General features: G+C 51.7%; 1 protein-coding gene across 6 annotated transcripts in view; it reads left to right on the forward strand.

Annotated features, from left to right (window-relative positions):
- The window catches only part of PAX2 (paired box 2), a 77,566-nt gene that overhangs the window by 33,733 nt on the left and 21,226 nt on the right, over positions 1-22,607 (forward strand). For 2 of the 6 annotated variants that reach the window (XM_047826478.1, XM_047826473.1), the window contains exon 6: positions 4,375-4,443. The exons of the other annotated variants lie outside the window; for them this stretch is intronic. In XM_047826478.1, the coding sequence (XP_047682434.1) occupies positions 4,375-4,443 (69 nt within the window). The remainder of the gene's footprint in view (positions 1-4,374; positions 4,444-22,607) is intronic. 6 annotated transcript variants of the gene reach the window in all.

The following is a 22,607-nucleotide window of genomic DNA, read 5'->3' on the forward strand; positions in this document are numbered from 1 at the left end:
CTAATGGCCTCGTTTCACAGGGAAACAGCTTGTCTGGCTCTATTTCTCCTTCTTCCAAAATATCCAAACCCATTTGGCTGCCACGGCCTTTGCCACTCACTAAATTTCATTGTGGTTGTTTTGGCGGCCACCCTCGATGGGCAGGGGGAGGCCTCGCGAAAGGCCCTAAGTCCTAATTCTCCCTGGGGGCTGACCATACTCCAGCCTTAGCCAGGTGCCCTGGCACCCCGAGTGGTTGGGAAGATTCTGCCTCAGGCCCCAAGGGTTTCTCCTTTAACCACTGGCCCCTGCATTTTTTAGAGTGTGAGATGTCCAGCAGGCAGGGCGGGGGAGGCCACAGGACCCCCTGTGTGCTCTCCCCTGTTGGTTCCCAGTTGGGGCCAAGCATGCCCTCTGCTTCCCGGGCTCCCGTGGACCATGAGAGGAGGCCAAGAGTAGGGAGGCACTGGCATGAGGCTGTGGCCACCCAGGGTCAGGCCCCACTGGCCCAGAACAGACTGCTCTCCTCCCTGCAATTGATTACATTCATTGTTTCAAGTCAATTCAATTCAGTGAACCTTTTCCTGTGCATCAGCTGCAAGAAAGGCTTGGTGCTACAGGATCCCAAAGCAGAACAAGATATGATTCTTGTCCTTAAGGAGCTTCCAGTCTAGCGGGGCGTGTAAAACACGTGACCTCAGAAAGCAGAAAGCTCCATCAGATATCTGTGTCGTGATGGGAGGCCTGGGCCGCAGGCCATGGGAACTCAGAGTCAGGAGGGAGTAACCTGGCGGAAAGGGCCGCATTTTGAGGAGGAACCTGAACGAGGGGTGAGGGGCATGTGCAGGGACGATGCAGGGTGAAATTCTGTCTGGTGGGGGAGCCTTAGGACCAGAGGGTGCTGTGGCGGGAAGGTGCAGATGTGCTCTGGCAGAGTTGCGAGGGCACTAGGGAAGGGCTGGGAGGGAAGCTCAGTAGATGGGTTAGGGCCACAGGGGACTAGGCCAAGACCGGACCAACTATAAGGAGTCTAGACTTTTTTCTGCAAGCATGAGTAGCCATTGAAAGTGTCTGAGCAGGAAGAGAGAAGAGCAGGGCCGGGTTTGGGAAGACCATCCTCCAGCAGAGTGACCGTGATGGCAGTGGGGAGACATCTCAGGAAGTAGTCAGTATCTCCTAGGTGAAGGATAATGGGGACTCTTAGGTTCCTCTTCCTGCTTAAACACTTCTCTCCTGGGCCTAGCCAGGGTACAAGGAGTATCAGAGGCCCTATTTCTTTCTTTTTTTTTTTTTTTGGGGGGGGGGACGGTTCTCTGGCCTTGACTCCTGCTTCTCTTGACTAACCCCAAACCAGATGGAGCTGCCCTTTCCCTGGTGGAGGCCAGCACCTTTGAGGGAGGCTAGGTCTCCCTGACCTTGCCCCACCCATCCCCCCCCAGGCCACGGTGCACACTTGACCTGTCAGATCCAGGTGGAAGGGAGAAGAAGGAAAGGAGAGAGCAAAGGCAGACCTTTCGCAGCCCTGCCCCCTCCCCCACCCTGGGTGCCTCCAAGCAGCCAGGCCCAGTTTGCATTAGGGAGCAGCTCAGATGATTAAGAATAGGAGAGATAATTATGTGTCAAGATGATGTAGCCCAAGTCTGCAGTCAGGCCAAGGTAGCACAGCAGCTGGCAGGCCGGTAGCAGGAGGCAGCCTCAGGCGTGGGCTGCAGACACCCAGGTATGTCCTTCAGCTACTGGGCCAGCACCGAGGGCTAAGAGAAAACCGACCTGGGGCACTGAGGGGTGTTGGGATGAGAACGGGGATCCATGTCAAGGGACTAGACCTTGGGGGAGTGGAGGGGCATATCTTCCTCCCGGAGGACCCCACTCTCCCTGCCAGGCTGGCTCTCCTTGGGCCCCACACACTGTGGCATCTTTCTAGAAGTGCCATATCCCGAGGGTAAGCCGTGAGCCTGTCTGTCCTCAAGGAAACCACTCCCGCTCCCGCCTCTGGGTACGGTCCGGCCTATTCTTCAGCTCTAACAATGTCACGGTGGTGGGCATTAGCGAGGACAATCACTGCGGCGTGTGCTGGCATTATTGGAGACAATCTCAGCAGTAGTTATTGGTGTTCACAGTGATAATACCCAGAGCGTTATTGGCATTGGCACTCGGAATATGGACAGCGTTATTAGTATCTGCAGCAATCATATCTGTGGGGATATTAGTAAAGGGCCGATCAGCTGTGACTCTGGGGAGAAAGGAAACCCACAGTGGCTGTCAGCCTGCTTGAGACGCCTTCTCACACCCTGGCCATTGGAAGTACGGGAAAATTCCGGGGCTTTCCTTTGAGAAATGTGCTAGTCAGGAAGCTTTGACACTCCCCACCTACCTGAGTCCAGGAGCCCCCAGAGTGGGACAGGTAGATGGGCCCGGGTAGATGAGGAAGCTGTGTCATGAAGTATCCAGAAGACAGGCTGTCCATCAGTCTGAGAAGGTAGATCCCCATTTAGTACCCTGCTAAAATCTCCGCCTCTTTTTGGCTACAATTCGGGGGGAGTATATTAGGGTCCTTGGGAGGGACCCTGTTTCCATGACTGTTGCATTCCCCGGTTTATGTGGCTGGAAGATACAGCCTCTCGATGTTTTCAGGCTGGGAAACCAAAGACCTTTGCCTTTACCCAGTTGCTCTCGGCCGTAGCCCAAAACATGGCTGTCCGTCCGTGTTGTTGAAGCACGGAGCAGTTACATAACTTGTCCAAAAATCCAAATGAAGTCATATGGTATGAGTCTGTTGATCTGTGTGCGGGGAGGTGTGTTGGTATCATCCTTTGATGTGTGGGATCGCAGGGGGCCGTGATTTTGCATTCCATTAATTAGGTGCACAATGAATTGTGCAGTTGAGTGGAGCCAAACCGGTGCAGTTGTGCGTTTGCAGACAGGACGGGTTTGCACGGCCACTAACGGCTCAGTCCTGTCACTGCCTTTAATAGCTCCCTTCTGCCTTGGATGAAGCTATAACTGGAAAAAAGAGGCTGATTTCCTTAGTTAGTTTCCCTTCTCGAAGTCCCCGAGTGCGTTGCTCAGGTTAGACTTGGGGCAAATGAGGGGATTAGGCTGCGAACATGAGCAGCGCCTGCCCTGTCCAGGAGCCCCGGCCTCGGGCAAGAGGAGGCTGTAAGACCCCCAGCGAGAAAGAGGATGCCAGGGGGAGGCCAGCAGGAAGTCCCCGGAGTGGCGTGGATGGGCAGCGTGGCTCGGTGGGGAGGGGTGTGGGCTCTGGAATGAGGCACACCCAGGGTTGAATCCTAGGGCCTTGCGCAAGTCACTTACCCTTCATCAGCTCGGTCTCCTCCGTAGAATGGAGATGGTAACAGCACTTATGTCACGGGACTGTAGAGCGGACTACACAAAATCACGGAGGTAGTGTTGAGTGAACTCCATCTTGGAAGATGGGTCATTGGGGGTCTCTGGGGGAAGACCTAAATGGCAGGTTTATGTTTTGAGGGGAAATAAAGTCACGACAGAAGGAAACATTCGGGCACAGGCTCCCTCATCTTGGTGCGGGGAAAGCTAATGCTGGGATGAGCCAACCTGGGTGGGACCAGGGCAGTGGGGGAGAGATGTCAGCCTCGCCTGTGTGACTTGGGAGGACCTTTGTGTAGCTCTGCTCAGTCATTTGCTCTGTGGTTATCCAGGGGGGCCGCGTGGCATCTCGTAGCGTCCGCAGGCATTTTAGATGTGTCTCGATAAATCTAGGACCCCCTTCTTTTCTAACGTGGAGGCACCCCTCCCTCCATCCATTGCTGTGCATTTCTGCTTCCACACGTAACTTTCTTTATCTAGGGAAACATGTGTTTGTTGTTTCATGGACCCCATGTAATTTCTTACGTGGTTTATGCAAATGTGGGTGTGTCTTCTACCATGCTGAGATCTTTGGGTGAAAAGGGGTGTGGAACACCAGGCACTGGGCAGGCGTGCCATCTTCCGGGTGATGATGGAGAGATGGAGAGATGATTGGAGAGATGACCAGATGCGAGCGGGTGCGTTTCCACCAGTACTAGTGAGCGGGGAGAGCGCGAAGCTAGGCCTGAGTGCGTTAAGGGTCCACAGTACTAAGACACAGGTGTGCATATAGAGTTTTGCCCAAAGGGCCCCGTGGGCATCACCTTGCGTTCTGTTGGCAAATGGATGGGCTGTCCTGAGCCTGCCTCCAGGTTTGCTCGGGGCCGAAGGCTGGGGAGACTGAGGCTGGGAACCCTGACACCCTCAGGCTGTGTGGGAGTCGTCTCTCAGAAACCTCACAGCCCCTCCCTTGAAGAGGAGCCTGGTCTCCCAGTCTCAGGGTCTCGGTCTTCTACCTGCCTGTCTTTCGGGATCTCTCAGTGTCTGTCTGTCTCTTATTTGCTCTAGTCGAGGTATACACTGATCCTGCCCACATTAGAGGAGGTGGAGGTTTGCATCTGGTCTGGACTTTAAGAGGTATGGGGGCCAGAGGGAACCTGGTGTGGGGGTCAGGGGAAAGAGCCGTGGGGGGGTGGCGGTTAGAGACTATTCAGAGAGTGGGCTCCTGAGAGCCAAGGAGCAGAGACGGAGGAGGTGGGTCAGGCTTCCACCGGGAAACCAAGAGGCTAACAGAGTCTCGGGGCCTGGATCGCTTCCGCCATGGGCCAGCGCTGGGTTCGGGGGCGGAGGCCCCGGTGGCCTGGAGGGTCAGGCGCTCAGTGGATGGGGGGTACTTTTCCCAGCCCTTGGAAAAACAAAGAGCGGATCGGGTAGTAAAACAAAAGCAAAGGAGACCTGGAAGCACCTGACAGCCCTAATTCATCACGGCCCAAGTTTTTTCCTGTGTTCCCATTATATTTGTTTGTAAAAGTGGAAATCAATTTTGAAGGTAATTTTCTGGAAAGAATGGAAGGGAGGTGGGAGGGCCGGATAAGGCAGAGATGGTAAAAGGAAAAATTTAGGCCAGGCACAGCCCAGGGGCAGCTCTTGGCAAGGTGAAAGAAAATTGCATATTCAATCTCCATCCATGAATCTCCCTCACTGCTGCCCGCCTCCTGCTTGAAAACAATGAAGGCTTTTTCCCAACGCTGGGCAGGGCCTCGGTATCAGCCCCACTTTAACTTCAGGGTCATTAATTCCCTGATTATTGAAGGAGAAGAGAGGGTTGCAGCACCTTCAATTCCAAAGGCACACCCCCCCCCCCATGTGATCAAGCCCGGGCTGGGGTGGGGCGGGGGGCAGCCCGGGTGAGGTGAGGTGGTGTTGCAGAAGACCAGAGGGGTGGGGAGGGAGGAAATGGGGAGCCAACTGGACTGGGGGGAAGGAAGCCAGGAGGAGGGTGGAAGAAGGCAGTCATTACTGCATACCTCTGTTGTGTTGTTATTGCAAATTAAAAGTAGCATGTTCCACTCCACAGCTATCTTTGGGGAGGGAGGGGCACCGAGGGAGGTGGGGGATCTTATCATTGCTTCTTCAGCAGACCAGCCGTGGTGTCACCGTGTGAGGTGACATTTGAATTTACAATTCCGCTGAGAAAAGCCATTAATTCACAAATTAACATTTCTCCCTCTCCCTCTCTCTTTAACACTCTCTCCCTCTCTCACATGGATGTGCAAGCAATTGAAAAGACAAAGGAAATAGCCTTAAGGAAGAGACTTTACTGCTAGTCTGTCTGTGCCGAGATTGCTCCCCCTGCTTCCAGATAGATAAACCAATTACCTGAGCAGCCCTGCTCCTGGCCGCCCGCGATCGCCTCCTTTTGTGGGCTGCCTCCATGGCTGGATCACACTCAGTGTATCTCATTAATGTAAACCAGGCATGCCCTGGCCACCGGTCTCTCTTCCCCACTCTTTCTGGAGGGGCAGCGGGAGGAGTGCCGGTGTCAGAAAAGGCAGACAAGGAGGACCCCGGGGAAGAGGAGAGGCTGCACTGCCCGGCTGCCAGGCCCTGGGACTCGGGGTGCGCCCACAGTCCCGGAGGAGGTGATGGGGGAAGCCTGCAGGTGAGCATTCCTTGGTAGGCTGGCGTGGGCGGACGCTTAGAGGCAGAGGCAGGGGCCAGAGCCTGACTCGCCCAGGCCGGCAGGGCCGTTTTCTGTGGCCCTTTGGTCCAGATGCAGAGGACTGGCAGAAGCAGAGAGGGACCCACGCACTCCTTACACGGGAAGAGCTTAGGGAAGTTTTGTTGAGTATACACCATGTCAGCGGGCCAGGAGTCGGCCCGAAGGAGCTGGTAGGGGTGCCGAGGAGGGTCTAGAAGACTCCTCGAGGCTGTACCTTCTTGCAGATTCCTTAACCTAAACCCAGGACTGGGGCACAGTTATGTCTGTTTGCCACCTAACCCTTACACCTGTACCGAGCCGTCTGCTTCCCTTCTCAGAGAACACTCACCCAGCAGGGTGGCCTGGGTGGCAGTGTGCTCTCAGAACTCTGGCGGGAGTTTACATCGCGGGCAACGGAATCGCAGAACCTCTTTTGGCTTTTACTCTCCTCCAGGCCCTGGCCAGGGACTGTAAGAAAACATTATATTGGCAGAGGGAAGCTGAGCAGTGTTTGAGGTTCTCAGAGGAGACGAGGACGTACTCTGTGGATTATTGCTGGGATTATATGATTCCACACGCACGATAGTACTTAGCCCGGGTCACGGATTCTGCGCCTCATGAGGCAGGTCCTATGAGAGTCCAGAAACCAAATGCACATGAAGGTAGTCATTTGTCTAGACAAGCGTCCGAGTTTAACTGCATCAACACAACTCAACCTATGTTCATTTTCCAACAAAGATTCAAAACCTGGCTACTGTCCACGCCAGTCCAAGAAAGAGCTAAGCTTCAAAGGTCAGCATTCACTAAGCCACCAAAAAAACAACAAAAAAAATCCACTCATGAACACACATTCATTGTTATGATTATATCTTCCTAGTAACCTGGGAAATTAGACCGTTCATACCTGAGGGGGGAGTTTTCCTATCTTAGTTGGATCACATATTTTTTTAGCCAAACTTTCTGGGTAATGTTGGCCATGAGCCTGTTGAACACCGACCATGTCGTTATACAGAGGTAGGGGTAGGTCATGCTGATATTTTCTCAAGACCTTTTTCCTTGTCATCTGTGCTTACGTGGACTTACGTGTGTCTGTGGGGAAGCCCTAGGACTTAGCCATGGCAGTGGACATAGGCATGTGCAGTGAACATAGGTGCCTGAATTGCTACATAAGTCTCTGCGTTTACGCCAGAGACTGGCAGCCAAATCATTAACCAGCGCAGTCTCCCGGCCAGTTCATGCTGCTGTGGATAAAGAGTTCCGTTTGGTTGTTTGAGGAAGTATGTTGAGGTTTAGCACGAAAGAGAATTTTTTTCATAAGGTGCCAAAAGGTCGGAATAGGTAGGTGGACTCTCCCCCCACCCCCACCCCCACCCCCACCCCCCAGGAGAGAAGGTACAGATTTGCAGTCGAGGGGCCTGTATGTATCCCTCCGCCACTGGAACTTGTGCTGGGGGAATCACAGCATCGCAACTTTTCCGACAAGGGCCGCCTCCTGCCCCCACCCCTGCGTCTGTGCACTCCTGCGCACCGCGCACGCGCGCCCGTCTTGTCAGACTAGGTCTTCGCCTCCGCCTCCGAGTCTTCCATTCGGTGACTACCTTCCAGCCCTGCCGGTAGGCATCGTTCTCCTTCCTCCACCGGCAAGGGCACCAAGCGAGAAATCCGCTGCCTCAGCTCTGCCCTTCTCCCCCAAGTGCAGGCTAGGGATGCAGGAGGGAGGAGCCGGGCCCTGCTGCTCTCGGGCTCACCTTCCCAGGCGCCTCCTCCTCTGCAGGCCGGGGAGGGGGCAGCTGGGAAGCGCAGGGGCATGGGGGACACTTCAGAGAAAGGGTCCGGAAGGCAGGTAGGCTGGGGAGACCCCGAGTGCTGCTGCCGGAGGGGTGGATCCTAGCAGCCTCCGGACCTTGGCTGGCTGCCCGCGGAGGAGCCCTGAGCTCAGGGCGGGACCCCTTCCCTGCCTGCCTGCCATCGCCCGGGCCATGGTGGCCACAGGACTCTCCCAGACCCTCCCCATTCTGCCCTGTGTGGGGGGGTGAAAAGGCAAGGAGGCTTGGGGGAGGGCCGGACCTGGCTCTGGGGCTGGGAGACAGATCACGAGCCTCAGAGCCGAGTTGCAGCAGCGCCAGTAATTCAAACCATCCTGACCCTTCGGTGAACCCGAACCTGCTGACCTTGACAACACCAGACAAGGGAGGCCTCACAAACCTCAACCTGCACGAAGGCCTCGCCTTCTCTCCCTCCCGTACTTGGAGCCCTGTGGCCCAGCCTCCAGGTGGCTCCTAATTTGGCTGTCCCCACCAAATGTCAGCATCTCTGCCTCCCTGAAGTACCCGCCCGCCTGCCTGCCTCAAAGCACCCTCTGTGCTCGGCTCCACTGGAGACAGTACATGGGCATCTCACGGGGTGGGGGTGGGGGGGGCTGCAGGGCCAGGTCAAGGAATTCTCCTTTAAATAGGGCTTTTTAAAAAAGGTGTATTTATTTTTGAGAGAGAGTGAGAGAGAGACACAGAGAACACAAGCAGGGGAGCGGCAGAGAGAGAGGGAGAGAGAGAATCCCAAGCAGGCTCCCAGCTGTTAGCGCAGAGCCCAACTCAGGGCTCAATCCCAGGAACGCAAGACCATGACCTGAGCGGAAATCAAGGGCCGAATGCTTAACTGACTGAGCCACCCAGGCGCCCGTAAATTGGGCTTTTACGCCTTGCCCATTCTCCTCCTGCCTGAGGCTTCATCTTTTCTAGAAACATGGCGTGTGTGTGTGTGTGTGTGTGTGTGTGTGTGTGTGCGCGCGCGCGTGCGCGGTCTGAGTGCACTCAGGGGCAGGGATAAAATGTGATGGAGACAGAGCGGACAGAGGAGGGAAGAAAAGCCGGAGGAAAGCAGCCACAGGAACCTGCATTAAAGTAAATGCAGTTTATGAAGTTTATGCTTTCCTCCTAGGGAGAGCTGGATTCTATCCAACAGCCTCTCAGAGCCTGGCAAACAGCTCCTGAAGCAGAAAGTGCGGGCAGGAGCTCAAGCAAGCCAGTGACAGAGGGAGAGATGCGTGGACACATGCACTCTCTCTGTCTCCTCCCCGTCCCCCCCACCTCTTCCGCCAGGTCTCCCTAGGCCACTGCAAAGTCTGGGACGGCGGGGTGGGGGTGGGGGTTGGTGTGTTTGGTGGGAGTGACTCCAGGACCTTCACTTTCTTTCCCTCTCACTTCCCCAGCCCCCCATCTCATCTCCTTTGGTGGCGTGGCCAACCCAGACACACGGGCAACGTGGACACCTGGGTGGACTGGTGGTGTGGCAAGCTGGGCCGAGGGTAATGTGGGCAGTGTGGACCCTGGGGCAGCCGGCTGGTGGAAGCTGCCCCGGGTGAGGGACAGCGCAGTGAGGATGGTTTTGGGGTGGTAGGCGTGAGGCCTAAGTAGTAGAAAGGACCAGAACGTGGTCTCCCAGGGAGCTGCCTTTTTTTTCTGAGGCTGGGATTCATTTTCTCCGGTACCTTGGTCTAGGCCAACTGGGTACCTTGCAGCTACTGAAGACAGCTGCTGGAGTCTCTTAAGCAGAAACGATTAGCAACCGTATTTTTTCTGGGAATTCAGAGGAAACAAATGGTTGACAAGGTTAGGATACCCGCGTTCTCGGTGGGACTTACAAGCAAGGTGGGATAGCTGCCCTTCTAGACCTTTCTTCGTGTGCACAGGCACGCAGGTTCGTGTGTGCGTACGCTAACAATATGTAAGTGGGCCTTGACTTTAGAGGAAAGGGGAGTGTCCGGTAAGGCTGTCACTCGGCCCGGGTGGGGGCATGGCGCTCCCTTGCCCCTGTGCCTCATCTGGGGATGGGAAGTGGGGAGAAGAAGTCTGGCTCCCGCCTCTTCCTGGGAACTCTGTGTCCCTGTTCAAGTTCTGCCAGGAGCTGGGACAGAGGAGGACAGCAGAGGTAGAGTCGTCCGAAGGCAGGGCATCCAGAGAAGAGTCAGAGGGAAAGTGTAGGGTGGGCAGAAATTGCTGATTGCGGAGGACGCTCTGGAAGCCAGGAGATGCCAGGCATGGAGGGAGGCAGAAAGTGGCCAAGGATGGCTCTCGCCCTTTCTCTCCCCTTCTCTCCCCTTTCCCCTCCCTCCTTCCCTTATCCCTCCCCTCTTCCCGCCACACATCTTTATTGGTTCCGGTAATAGCGTTGATTTGCATGTCAGGCAAAGCCTTGCTACGCACACAAAAAGAAAACCCCAGCCGAGGCGGTGTGGCAGTGTCAGCTCTCGCTGTTGTTCGACAGTGTAAAATTAAATTAATAAAGCCCCCAACACAGGAAAACATAACAGGAAATTAATGGCCTTTACTGTCGCTCTGATGCAGTCATTTGCAACCCTGCTTTCCGCACCAAAGACTTCATAAATGCAAGCAGTTTCTCTAAACAAGCATACTTAGGGCGGCCTGGTATGTAATTTTTCGCCTTGCTTGTGTCCTTTGAGCTAACAAAGCCCCCTTCCCTCCCGGCTCCAGAGAGGTTTCTAACTGGTTCTGGCCCCAGCTGGAACCCAGCACCAGGCAGGAGGCCCCAGCCCCTCCCTGAGAGCTCACGTAGGGCTGAAGGAGGACACAGGTCCCACACAGACAGACCCTCTGCCAGCCCCCCTTCCCCACTGGCGGCCGGGAGCCTGGAGTCCCAGCCTCGGCCAGCAAAAAGACACAGTACGTGCTCTCCGGCAGGAAAGCTGATCACTCTGGGGAAGTCACCCAATCCCACCCAGCACTCACCCCTCCCCTTTCTCCGTGCATTTCAGTTGTCTGTCCACTACCTGTTTGCTCCCCTCCCATCACTGGCTCTGGCCTTCCCTTCCCTCCAGCTTCATCTCTACCTGCTTACCCTCCTCTACTTCATGTATGAGTTGCACACACTCACGCTGGCTGTGCGTTGGCCGTGGGTGCCCACGCCCTTCTTTGCTACAGGTAACCCGGGGCTTCTGGGAGGAGCGAAGGGACCTCTTACTCAGAAGGGGGAAAGTAACCGACCTGGCATAAATTCTCCGTGGAGTTCTAGGTCTCCCCCTTATCTCCCTCTTATCTACTGTTTGGTTACAAAATATGAGGGCCCTAAGTGATCATTCAGGCCATCCCTCCGTCCTTGGGCAAATTTCCTATAAACCATTTCAGAGGGCTGAGAGCCTATGGTTTTGCTTTGGTGTGTAAATAGTGGAATGTTGACAAAACTTACACTTACTTCTTTGGGGAGCTGTGTATCAATGAGGGCCCAGGTGCCCACTGTGTTGGGATGTATGAGAGGAACACGTAACGAGGACTTTGGTCTCCAGGAACGTACAATCTGCTGGGGGAGGCAAGGCTATCACACATCAGACAATAAGCTCTTAATTAAATGCTAAACCATGTGGCTGAGCATCCAATAGGAATCCGAGGAAGTGGCTAGAAGGGCAAGCAGGAGATGGGACTTGAGCCTGGGAGTGGCCAAGATGCAGACAGACTGTCTCCAGAGACCCCCTCCCGTGTGGAGGGGGGCCCAGTGGCTGTGCTGAGGGTGGTGACAAGGCAAAGCCTCAGATTCTTGAAGGTCATCTGGTCTTATCTGCCACTCACATAGGACTCTCCCTTCCAGCAGTTCTGCATGACAGGCCACTGCCCCTGCCTGGACATAGGACATAGATGGACGGTTGTCATTGTTAGCACCACTGCCTTTATACTGAGTCTCCGTAGTAGTGTTGAGGGAAACACCTTGGAATCCGAATGTCTGGATGTGGGGTCTATCGCTACTCCTTGCTTGCTGTGGGACCTTTGGCTATTTACATAATCTCTCTGAATCTCAGTTTCCTCACCTTTAAAATAGCGACGACAATATTAACCCCTTATTAGAGTGGTGGTAAAGATCTCCCTCTGACACTCTCTCTTCTCTCCCTGCCTCCCACCCTTCCTTCCATTCGTTCCACCTGATTTGCTGAGTGCCTGGAAAAACACTGGGCTGAGCCCTGGGTGGATTTTAGTTTCCTGCACTTGAGGAAGGTTTTTCACCATCCTGGTTACCCACCTCTGAATTCATTCTTGACAGTCAAAGTCCCTCCTACGTGAACACTGAACTCTACAGACAGTCTAGCCAATGCCAAGATCAGTAGAACCATGGCCGCTCTCCATCTGGAGAGTCTGCGTCCATACGGTAGCCTAAGATTACATTCGATTTTTTTAGCAGCTCTGTCACACTCAAGATCATATTGAGCTCGTGGTCAACTAAAACCTCGAGATCTTTTTCACATCAATTGCTATCAAGCCAGGTCTACCCCATTCTGCGCTTGTATAATTGATTTTTTTTAACCTAAACATAGGGCATTCCATTTATCCCTGTTGAATTTCATCTCGTTGGTTTGGGCTCTTAATTCCACCTGATTAAGTAAGATCACAAGGATGTCTTCTGTAGCATCATCCTAGTAGGGTTTTTTTTACAAGAAGTATTGGCCTTTAAAATAAAGGAGAGGGTTAAGCAGCTGACTTGATGAGATCGAGCCCCGCATTGGGCTCCCCGCTGGGTGTGGCACCTGCTTAAGATTCTCTCTCTCCTAGTCTCTCTGCTTCTCTTTCTCTCTCTCCCTCAAAATAAATAAATAAACGTCAAAAAATAAAATAAAGGAGAGATAATGCTCCACCAGCGAAAACCTCCCTTCTGGTTGTAATAAACGAATGCTTTAGGTACGATTGAGCCCAGCAGCCATCAACCATTTCACTTTTCTTCATCTTGTCCATAAAATTAGGAAGGAGATTCTTTGTGAAATGTTTACATGCACAACATCCACAGCATTTTCTTAATCGATTAAAGAATGCAATTTAAGTTGGTGAACAGATCTATATATAAAACAGGGCAGGACTGGGGTGCCTGGGTGGCTCAGTCGGTTAAGTGTCCGACTTCGGCCCAGGTCATGATCTCACAGTTCATGAGTTCGAGCCCTGCATCAGGCTCTGTGCTGACAGCTTGGACCCTGGAGCCTGCTTCGGATTCTGTGTCTCCCTCTCTCTCTCTGCACCTCCCCAGCTCATGCTCGCACTCTGTCTCTGTCAAAAATAAATAGACTTAAAAAAAGATTTTTTTTAAACAGGGCAGGACGATTTACAAAAGTAAATAGAATGCGGTTCTTGACTGCAGGAAGCTTCTAATCCAGTAGGGAGGTTAACTGTGTACACCACAATACAAGAAGAATGTGATAGGGGCTATGATCAAGGTATAAAGCACTACGATTAATTGTTTCTTTAAAAAAGAAAGAGCGGTTGCTTCCAACCAGGGCAGTTCAGGAGGTTCTAGTGGGGTTTGCATTTGATATCTAATCATTGATATCTAATGAATGTGCCACAACTTCTCAGTGAGCGCATACAGGTCCCAGGGCATCCATGTTCCTTCCTGGTCCCCACAGATTAACTGTATAATAATTTCTCCTATAAGATTTCCGCACCCTGGCATTAAACTTATCAAAGCGTTATTTGCAGACGCATACCTTTCCCCCTTTTGCAGGGCAGGTGGCATTGAGTTTTGTCACTGCTACGTCCTTCCATTATGACTTCCCAAGGATTATCAACAAAACATTTAGGATCCTACCTACTTTTCCCCCCAGGGTCCTGGTGCATGAATTATCTGGGTCTGGGAAAGTTAAGTCCATTGAAATTGTTAGGAGTGACCTGCCGGGCCCCCTCCTGACCTGGGCAACTCCTGCTGGTCCTGTTTTGAAGATTCTTTCTCTGAGGGAGAAGGCCAAGGCAAGCTGAGGGTCGAGAAGTTCTTCCTTGTCTCCCCCCCCCTTTTTTTTTCCTTCAGTATTACCTCCCTTTCCCAAGTACTGAGCCCTAAACCTGCCTTCCTTTTTGTTCTTTCTTCAAACATAGCTATTGAAGGCCCTTTTTTGTTGTCTCAGCTTGTTCTGAGCTTTTGTCTTCCTGACAGGTTCATGCTACTCTCATATCCATCCTTGGTTATGGTCCCCCCCTCCCATCTGTTGTGTGTCCTTTTTAAGAGGGGAAAAAAATAACTTTCGTCTGATGATCAGTGCAATACATGCTCATTGTAAAATATGTGGAAGATAAAGTAAATTTTTACAAAATCACCCATCGTCTCCTCTCTGAGAGATAACCGCTCTTAAATTTGGTATAATCTTTATAGTCTTTTTTTTCTTCTGTGCATATATAATTTCTTATCAAAATTGGAATGATACTGTATATACAGCTTGTGTCTTGCTATTTTCACTTAACATTCCATAGGACCATTTTCACATATCATTAAATATTCTTTGAAAACATGATTTTTTAATGGCTGCATAATCTTCCACTGTTCGGTGTACATGTCCTTTTAAAATCTAGGCTCATCATATTTTAAAGCTTATCCGTGTGCAACAACAATGACTTTCCTTAAATGTCCTTCTCTTTCAAGCCCTCCCCCACTCCAACCCCCTTTGTTTTGTCGGGTTGATTATTTGAGCTTGTAGAGGCGGAATTTCATTTTTTAGAGCACCCTGTCTTTATGGAATCATATTCCCTTGTAGAATCTCTTGCCATGGGATCGCACGACCATTCTTTCCCTCCACGTGTAACAGTTTGCTTTCCTCAAGTTGGATTCTGTCCAATGCCTCCTTCCTTTGCCACCGTCAAATCCAGACATGGTTGCTTTCTCCCCAGATCCCCATCACATCCTTTTGATCAGTTTTTGTTTCTTGGTCAGAATTAAGCGGCTTGGAGTAGTGAAACTGAGAACCTCAGTCCCCATCCTAACAATGACTAGCTGTGTGACATGGGAAAATTACTCAATCTTTCTGAGCCTTTTTTTTTTTTTTTTGGCTTTAAGAAGGAATCATATTCAACGATCTCCATAAAATTTACAGCTGTAAAATGCAATGACACCGAATCCAGAGCGGCAATTTCCTTTGTTGCTTCTTTTTTTCTTCTAAAAGGTAAACTGTTGAGCGAGGCAAGCTAAGAATTTACCAGCCTTTACTTCTGGAATTCGGTTAGATGAATCAGTCAACATTTTTTTTTATCACCTCAGGCCCTATGCTAGGTTTACAAAGATTAAAAAGATGGGTTTCTGCCTTTCAAACAGTCACAGTTTAGTGAGGAAAAAACCCAAACCAAGCCAATAACCATGATAGGGGCACCTGGGTGGCTCAGTCAGTTGAACATCCAACTTTCGCTCAGGCCATTCAGGATCTCATACTTCGTGAGTTCGAGCACCACGTCGGGCTCACTGCTGTCCATGCAGAGCCCGCTTCAGGTCCTCTGTCCCCCTCTCTCTCTGCCCCTCCACCACGCATGCTCTCTCTCAAAAACAAAGAAGCATTGAGAAAAATAACCGTAATATAGATTCCGAATTTGGCTCTGCCACTAACTGGCCATAGTAGATAATTTGGGGCAAGTTACCTTTCTATCCCTTGGTTTCTCCACATTACAAGCTCAGCTGCCACAGGCTCATTGCCTGGGTTTGCTTCTGCCTCTTCCATCACTTGTTAGCTTCATAGCCTTAGGAAAATTCTGGAACCTGTGCACGTCCATTTCGTCACCTACAAAATGGGGATGATAGTAGAAGCTTCCTGCTTAAGTTCTGGTGCAAATTAAATGAGTTAATATATGTACAGTTATTAGATGAGCACCTAATATATAGTAAGCACTTAATGTTAGTTGCTGTTAGTGTAAGGATTAAATCAGCGTATATATGTTACGCATCCTGTCTGCTACTGTAATAGAAACAGGATAGATTTCAGTTATTATTATTATTTCTACAATAGAGGTTTGGATAGATGGCTATTGGAACACAGGGGAAGAAGAAATTAATACTGTGGAGGGAGGAGCTAGCCACCCTGGTGTAATTTTAAGGAAGCTCAGTCCAGAAAAGCTCATGGGACTTGGACAAGGCCATGTAGCAGTGAGTGACAAAACCAGGATTTCAAACCAGATGTTACCCCTAGTCCAGCGTTATGTTAGGATGTCTAATGCAGGTTAGTGTCCCTAGAGGCACGCGGGTGCGAATGGGCACAGCAAGACTGAGGTTAGACAGACCAGCCGGCCACCCCCACGTTCCCCCAGCCATGAACTCACTGAGCGTTTAGAGGCTGAGCTTGGTCAAGGATAGCAGGTGGTTTGCCAGGACTAGAAAGCTAGGCAGAAGCTAGTCTTGCTCCGAGCCTAAGCTTTGAGCCGTACTTCCAAGGGCTTCTTCGTGCTCTCTTCTTGAGCTTGGCTTGGCCAGGGTAGACCCACAGATTGTCCAGCTTAAGGATGGGAGGCAACGGGGCACGTCACCCCACATCTCCTTGGACAGTGCTCCCGCGGGCACACTCTCCAAGCCTGGCCCTTGCAGCCCTTCCCAGCACAGGGCAGCCCCGTTCCTGCCAATTTCTCCTTTCCTCCAAGCTTCCCCTCTTCCTTCCATCTCCCCCGCCTCTTCCGCCCTCCACTCCCCTTTCCTCCCCTTCCCTCTTCACTCCCTCACACTTTTCCCTCTCTTTCCCCCTATCCTCTGCCCTCTCTGAGGGTGGCACGAATCCCGGCTCTTTCCCTGGATGAAAGCGGCCCACTCCTCGCTGGGAATGGGCCGCCCTGATGCATCCGCTGCATCCGTGGGAGGGCCCGGCGCCGCGTGGGGGTGGGGCCGGGGCCGCACCGGCGGCTGCCCTGAATGACAAGCGGGGATATTGATCGCATTCTGAACTCAGCCCAGCCGATAGAAGGTAATTAATGACTCCATTTGCCTCAGTACCGAGGAGAACAATTGAGTTTGAAACTGCAACAACTGGCAGCTGGGGGTGAACCCCTCAGAGGGGGAAGGTAGTGTTAGAGGAGCCAGGGAGGGGCTCAGAGGCCACCTTCGGGGTGTTAGCCCAGAACCCCCACCCTAGCCACCGCTAGCCCCTGCTCCTCCCTTGCGCCCAGCCCCTAGGGGCTGAGGCCCATCACCCACCTTCCCACTTCCATGCCTTTCTCTTTTCTTCCTGTATCACTTTTCCCCCTGCTCATTTTCTGTCTTGGGATGAAACAAGACTTCCTTTCCCCCAGATTGCTTCCTGTCAGCTGTACGATCTCGCACATCTCCCTCAGCTTGCTCCCTCATTTGTAAAACTGAACTAATGGTCTCTCTTTGGCAAGTGTTCTGTGGAAATTGGAGATAATGTGAGTAAAGCACTGGAGCCTACCCAGTACATAGTTAGTGTCCGTAAATGATGGTGATGCTGATCTTTGACAAAGAAGGTAACTTTGGTGGCGTAGAACTTTGGGGTTAGACATCCCCGAGTTCAAATCCAGGATAATGTTGAACAAATAAGTTTGCCTCTCATCTGAAGAATGAGAAGAAGAAGAAGAAGTACGTTGTGAAGTTGGGTGGATTTAATGAGTGTATGTGAAAGCCCTAATATTGTCAGTTTCCCCACAGACAGGTAGATACGTGTATTGGGGCTCACAAAACTGCGGTTAGTATAGCTCTTTGCTAGACTTTAAAAGAATTCCTCTCAAAGGCCTGATTCCTACTTCTTGGGATTTGGGAGGTGACACTTGTTCGTCCCCCCTTAATTCTGTAGACTTTGGTGAGCCTTGGGGCTTTCTGACCAAGGAAATGGCATGATTTCATTCTGTCTCTAATCATCACCCCACCCACCTTTTGGTCAGTGCACAAGAACTTCTCCTGTCCCTTGCGGTGACTACTTTGAGGACTCAGGTAGCATGTCTTCACACAAGGAGCACAGAACACTTCTGTTCCTAGCCCTGCTCCCTGCGACATGGGGTTCCCTGGCCTCCCTCCTGCCCAAGCTGCTGGGACCTCACTGGACAACACTATTCATGATTGGCCTAGCCTGGGGTCAGAGAGGTGGAAGGTAGGGCTCTGCCCTCAGGAAGCCCACAGTGGATGGGGAGTGACAAGGCTAAGTGAGCGAGGAGATCAGATCTTTTGCTGAAGAGTAAAAGATATTTTTATTAAAGATTCTAGAAGTGGTGCACACTTGTTATACAAAGACTGGACAATATCGAAAAACTTAGGTGAAAAGAAGATAATTTGCTCCTGATCAGACGGTAACCATTGTCAACCATGTCAGCGGCTCTCCCTTCAGTCAAGATGACCTTTGGTTTTACAGTTGTCTTCATCCATGTGGGGACTGGGACGCCGTTGCTGGAGCCCATGCTCTGGATGCTGCAGCCCATTGCTGCCCCGTCCCCAGCTGTGCTCAGAGCCCCTTCCCTGTGCCAGGCTCCCTGGTGGATATGCCCTTGAGCTAGCCACTTACCCTTATAGAAGCTATTCTTTGTTTACTCTGAGCCTGTTTCCTCACCAGTAAGGAAAAAAAAAAAGAAAAAAAAAAAAAAGGGACCATAATCCCTACCTGCCTTAGAGTGTAGTTAGGAAGCCCAGATAACCCAAGGTCTATGAAAGCTTTTTGTTAACTGCTCAGCAAATAGGAAGCAGTCAGAGGAGAAGACAATATGAGCCTTTGTTCCCCCAAAAGAATAATATACATCAGAGTTTTAGCTCAGCGGTTTGTTTAATTTAATTAATTAATTTATATCTGGCCTCGTTTCCAAAAGGACTTGTAGTAGCTTACTCTCCTTGACAACGCTCATGCTGTAGTGGACAAAACGCCCGGAATGGGCTCCAGTCCTGAGAGTCCTACTACCCAGTTGTGTGATCTGGGACTGGTCATCTGCCCCACGTCACCTCTCACCCCTTCTGGTTTTCCTTTCTGTAAAATGAGAATTTGGACCGAGTGTCCCCCTAATCAGTCTGAAGTAGTCTGTGCTCAGCTAGCTCCACCAGCTCACTGAAGGCCGCTCCTTCGGTGAAGGGAGGGTGCAAGGCAGAGAAGGCTGGGGCGGGGGTGGGGGTGGCGAAGATCATGTCCCAGATGGAGTCAAGTGGTCCCCAGCTGAGCCCCTGGGTTTGGAACCTGGCCTGCGGAGTGAAATGACGTAGTGGGTAGGCTCTGGGCCAAGCAGACCTGAATTCAAATCCCGACTGTCATTTACCAGCGGTATAGCCTTGGATAAGCTACTTAACCTCTCCACCTCAGTTTCCCTCTCTGTCACATAGGTATCACGGTACTCCCCTCACAGGGTTGTTGGGAGGATTAAATGGCATGTAATAAGTTCTGAGTGTTGTGAGCAGCTAATGGATGGTGGCTGGGTAGGGGACAGCTGGAGAACAGGGCTGACTCCTCCACAGGTGGAGACTGACTAGCACACGATCCCTCCCTTGCTCTGGCAGGGTGCGGGGGAGGTCTTACTTACTAAACGTACAGCAACCACATTTTCCAACCTTAATCTAAAAAAAATGGACTGGCCGTGGGAAAGAATCCTAAAACTCAGAATTGCTCCACAAAGCCCAGGACATGTGGCCACTATACTCCAGCCCTCTTCTCGAAGCCCTGATAACAGGTTGGCTTTTGTCTTCAAGATAAAGGCTGAGGGCCTCCTCCCTTCATTTAGGGAAGGACTTCCCTGGAACCAATAGTCACCGTGGGCCGATAGACCCATTTTATCCCAACCTTGCTTTCTGTGACAAGGCCGTGGTGTGGGATGTCCAATTTAGAGGCTGTCTCTGAGCCCTGTTCTCAAGCGAATTCCACTGCCTTCTTTGGATGGCAGTTCTGTAGCTCCGAGGTTAAGTTCGACTCTTAACTGGGAACACGGTGTTCTCTGTCCCTTGGCACTTAGGCGGGCAGGTGGTTTGCTGAGGGTGGTGCTCACCAGAGTGGGGGTGAGTGAAGGAGGGACATAAGTCTACCCTGGGGCCTGCTGTGGATCTTCCCACATCCCTCTGATCGCTAGAGATACGCGGGACTTCCCTGATAGGTGACTGGGTGTTCTGAAGCGCCAAGCCAGTCTGATGGCCAGTTCAGACACCTCCGGCCAGGGCTTTGGCTTTGAATGTTACCCAGGGGCGCCTCGGTCATTCATTCAGTCACTCATCAACACCGACTCTGTGCCCACCTCTGTGCCTGGTGCCAGACCAACAGAGATGCATCAGGCATGTTCTCTGCCCACAGGGAACTCACAGCCTGGCACCTTGGCACAGGGGAGCAGTCGGTGTTGGGTCAGGAGTCTTCTTGGGGAAGAGTGCTATCTAATTACTCACATATTTTCCCTCCCCACTCACTCGGAAACCTAGATCAAGACCCGCTTCTGCCTCCTCCTCTACTTTGGCCCAGCTCTGCCAGAGAGCCCTGAATGTCCGGGCCTAGCACTGGTGTCGTAGCACGGTTCCAGCCTCTCCTTGCTGTCACCTCTGAGAATCCACCCTTGGGAAGTTCCACCCTTGGGAAGCCCCACCCTGAGCGCTTTCTCCATCATCCTGAGGAGGTCCCTGCCAGCGGTCAACACTGACCCTGGTCAACGCTTCATTTTTCCATTCCTTTTCTATTCTCCCCTGTTCTCTTTTCATGCCCGCTCCTCTTCCTCTCCTCTCTTCTCTTTTCCCCTTCCTCACCCTACTGTCCGAACCCGCCCCCATCCAGGCCCCCCCTTAGCTGGATACCCAAGTGTACCATTCATGTGCCCTCCCCCAGCCAGCATTTCCCTAGGCTTCTGGCATGGGGAACTTCTGCCCTTTTTCCTCTCCCTCTGTCTGCCCTTTCTCCGCCTCTGGGTTTCCTCCTTCCTGAGCTCTTCCTTCTTGGACCTCTGACCCCAGGCTTCTCCCCACCACCTTTCCTCACTTCCTTCCCACACTTTCTCCTTGCCTTCGTCCCTCCCTTCCTTCTCCAGCTGAAGCAAGGGTGCCACCCCTCCTCTGGAGAGAGCCTGTGAGAGCTCCCTGTCCCCACCAAGGATGCCACTGCCCTCTCCCCACCCGCAAGCCCCAACCCCCCACCTCCCCGAACTTTCTCTGCGCTCCTGCACCATTCATGATTACAGCCGCCTTTCCTGACTCTTCAGGATCTTCCTTCTCCTCTGGGGCGTTTCCTCGAGCTTCCTGCAGCCTCTCTTGGGGTTGTTTCTCTGCAGGCTTTCATCATACCACCTTGCCTCCCTGATCCTCCAGCACCTTCTTTCTCTCCTTCCCCCACGCCCTTCCTCCTCTTGTTCTTCCCTTTGCCCGCCTCCCACTGCCACCTCTTCCAGTAGCAGGCTTCCCTTTGCCTCTCCTTCCTCCCTCCCCCTTCCATCGCTGCCTCCGTAACCTGTCTTATCACCAGGGCCTGAGTATACAAAAAAATAAATAAATAAAAAGGTCAGTGAGTGGAGGGAGCAGCAATAACCCCTAAAACAGTACTATCAGTGGAACATGATTGATCAATTGAATTCCATAGCGGCTGAAAAATGTGGGATTAAGTAGTGTATTATACGCACAATGAGTTGAGGCATGATGTTCATTTCAAGTTCATTTCGCCGGCCTCTGCCACCAGATCAGGCAATCAATAGGGGCAGCAGATATCATATATCACCTCTCTGCGGGCTGGGGAGAGAGCACCATAATCTCTCGCAAATTTAGAGTGACAGATTTGTCAAGATCTGAAGGGCCCCTGAATAAATGAAGGAAAAGAGACTCCTCCAGCCAGTGACCTGAGGACAAAGCCTCAGTTCAGCCCCTACACACACACACGCCCGCACACACACACATACACACACACAAGGTTGAGCCGAGCCACACACAGGCATATACACAAATCCACACAGAGGCATGATATGAATCTTCCCACACATATGCACACACTCATGCACATCATGTGTGAGCACATGCTCGCAGACAAATGCACACTTTCCTTCCTAGGACCCATTTGGTGACACCGCAATAACCACACACAAAGACACCCGCTGCCTCCCTCGGCCCTGACAACAGGGCTTCCCAGAAAAGTAGGAGGACTCCAGCAAGAGAGAACTGGACACAATGGAACATGCAAATAGCTACGAGGGGGTGGAATTGGGATGATAGCACCTCCTCAAAAGAAAAACAGGCAGAGAAGAAACATGGGGCACATGAGCTCATGCTCCCCATGCAACCACACACACACACACACACACACACACATCCTTTGATAACGGTTCTTGCTCTGTCACTTACAAAGACACAGACACATATTTATCTGGATGTTTATACATGTACAAATACATATACACAAGGAATGCCCACACAAAAGGAAAAAATAAACATGCCACACCCTACCTCATATAAGAGACACACACACACACTCTCCAAGACAGAACATCATTCCAGAGGCTTACACAGTAAAAAACACAACCACCAAGTTTTGTGTCCATAGGAATGTGGAGACATCGAAATACCGTGAAAGCTGTGCCTGTCTGTCCACCTCAGACTTGGTCCTGGTCTTCATTTCTCTCTCTTTCTTACACACACACACACACACACACACACACTTTCTTTGCTTTCCCACCTCCTGAGGAATAGAGTGGAGGAAAGGCAGCAGGTCCCATTTGGAAAGCAGACCCCCTTGCTCCGTCTGGGAGGCCAGAAGAGAGGATGGCTGCAGGTGGAGGTTAATCAATATGTAATATTTTCTATGGTCTCCTGAATGATACTGTATGGTGTTACTGTATATAATGCAATATTGATTATATCATATCATATAATCACCTATAAACTGATATATATAACAGTCCCAGAGGAACACCCTGAGGCCTACAGCATGGGCTGGCCC

Source organism: Prionailurus viverrinus, chromosome D2 (assembly GCF_022837055.1).
Source record: "Prionailurus viverrinus isolate Anna chromosome D2, UM_Priviv_1.0, whole genome shotgun sequence".
NCBI classification, from domain to species: domain Eukaryota; kingdom Metazoa; phylum Chordata; class Mammalia; order Carnivora; family Felidae; genus Prionailurus; species Prionailurus viverrinus.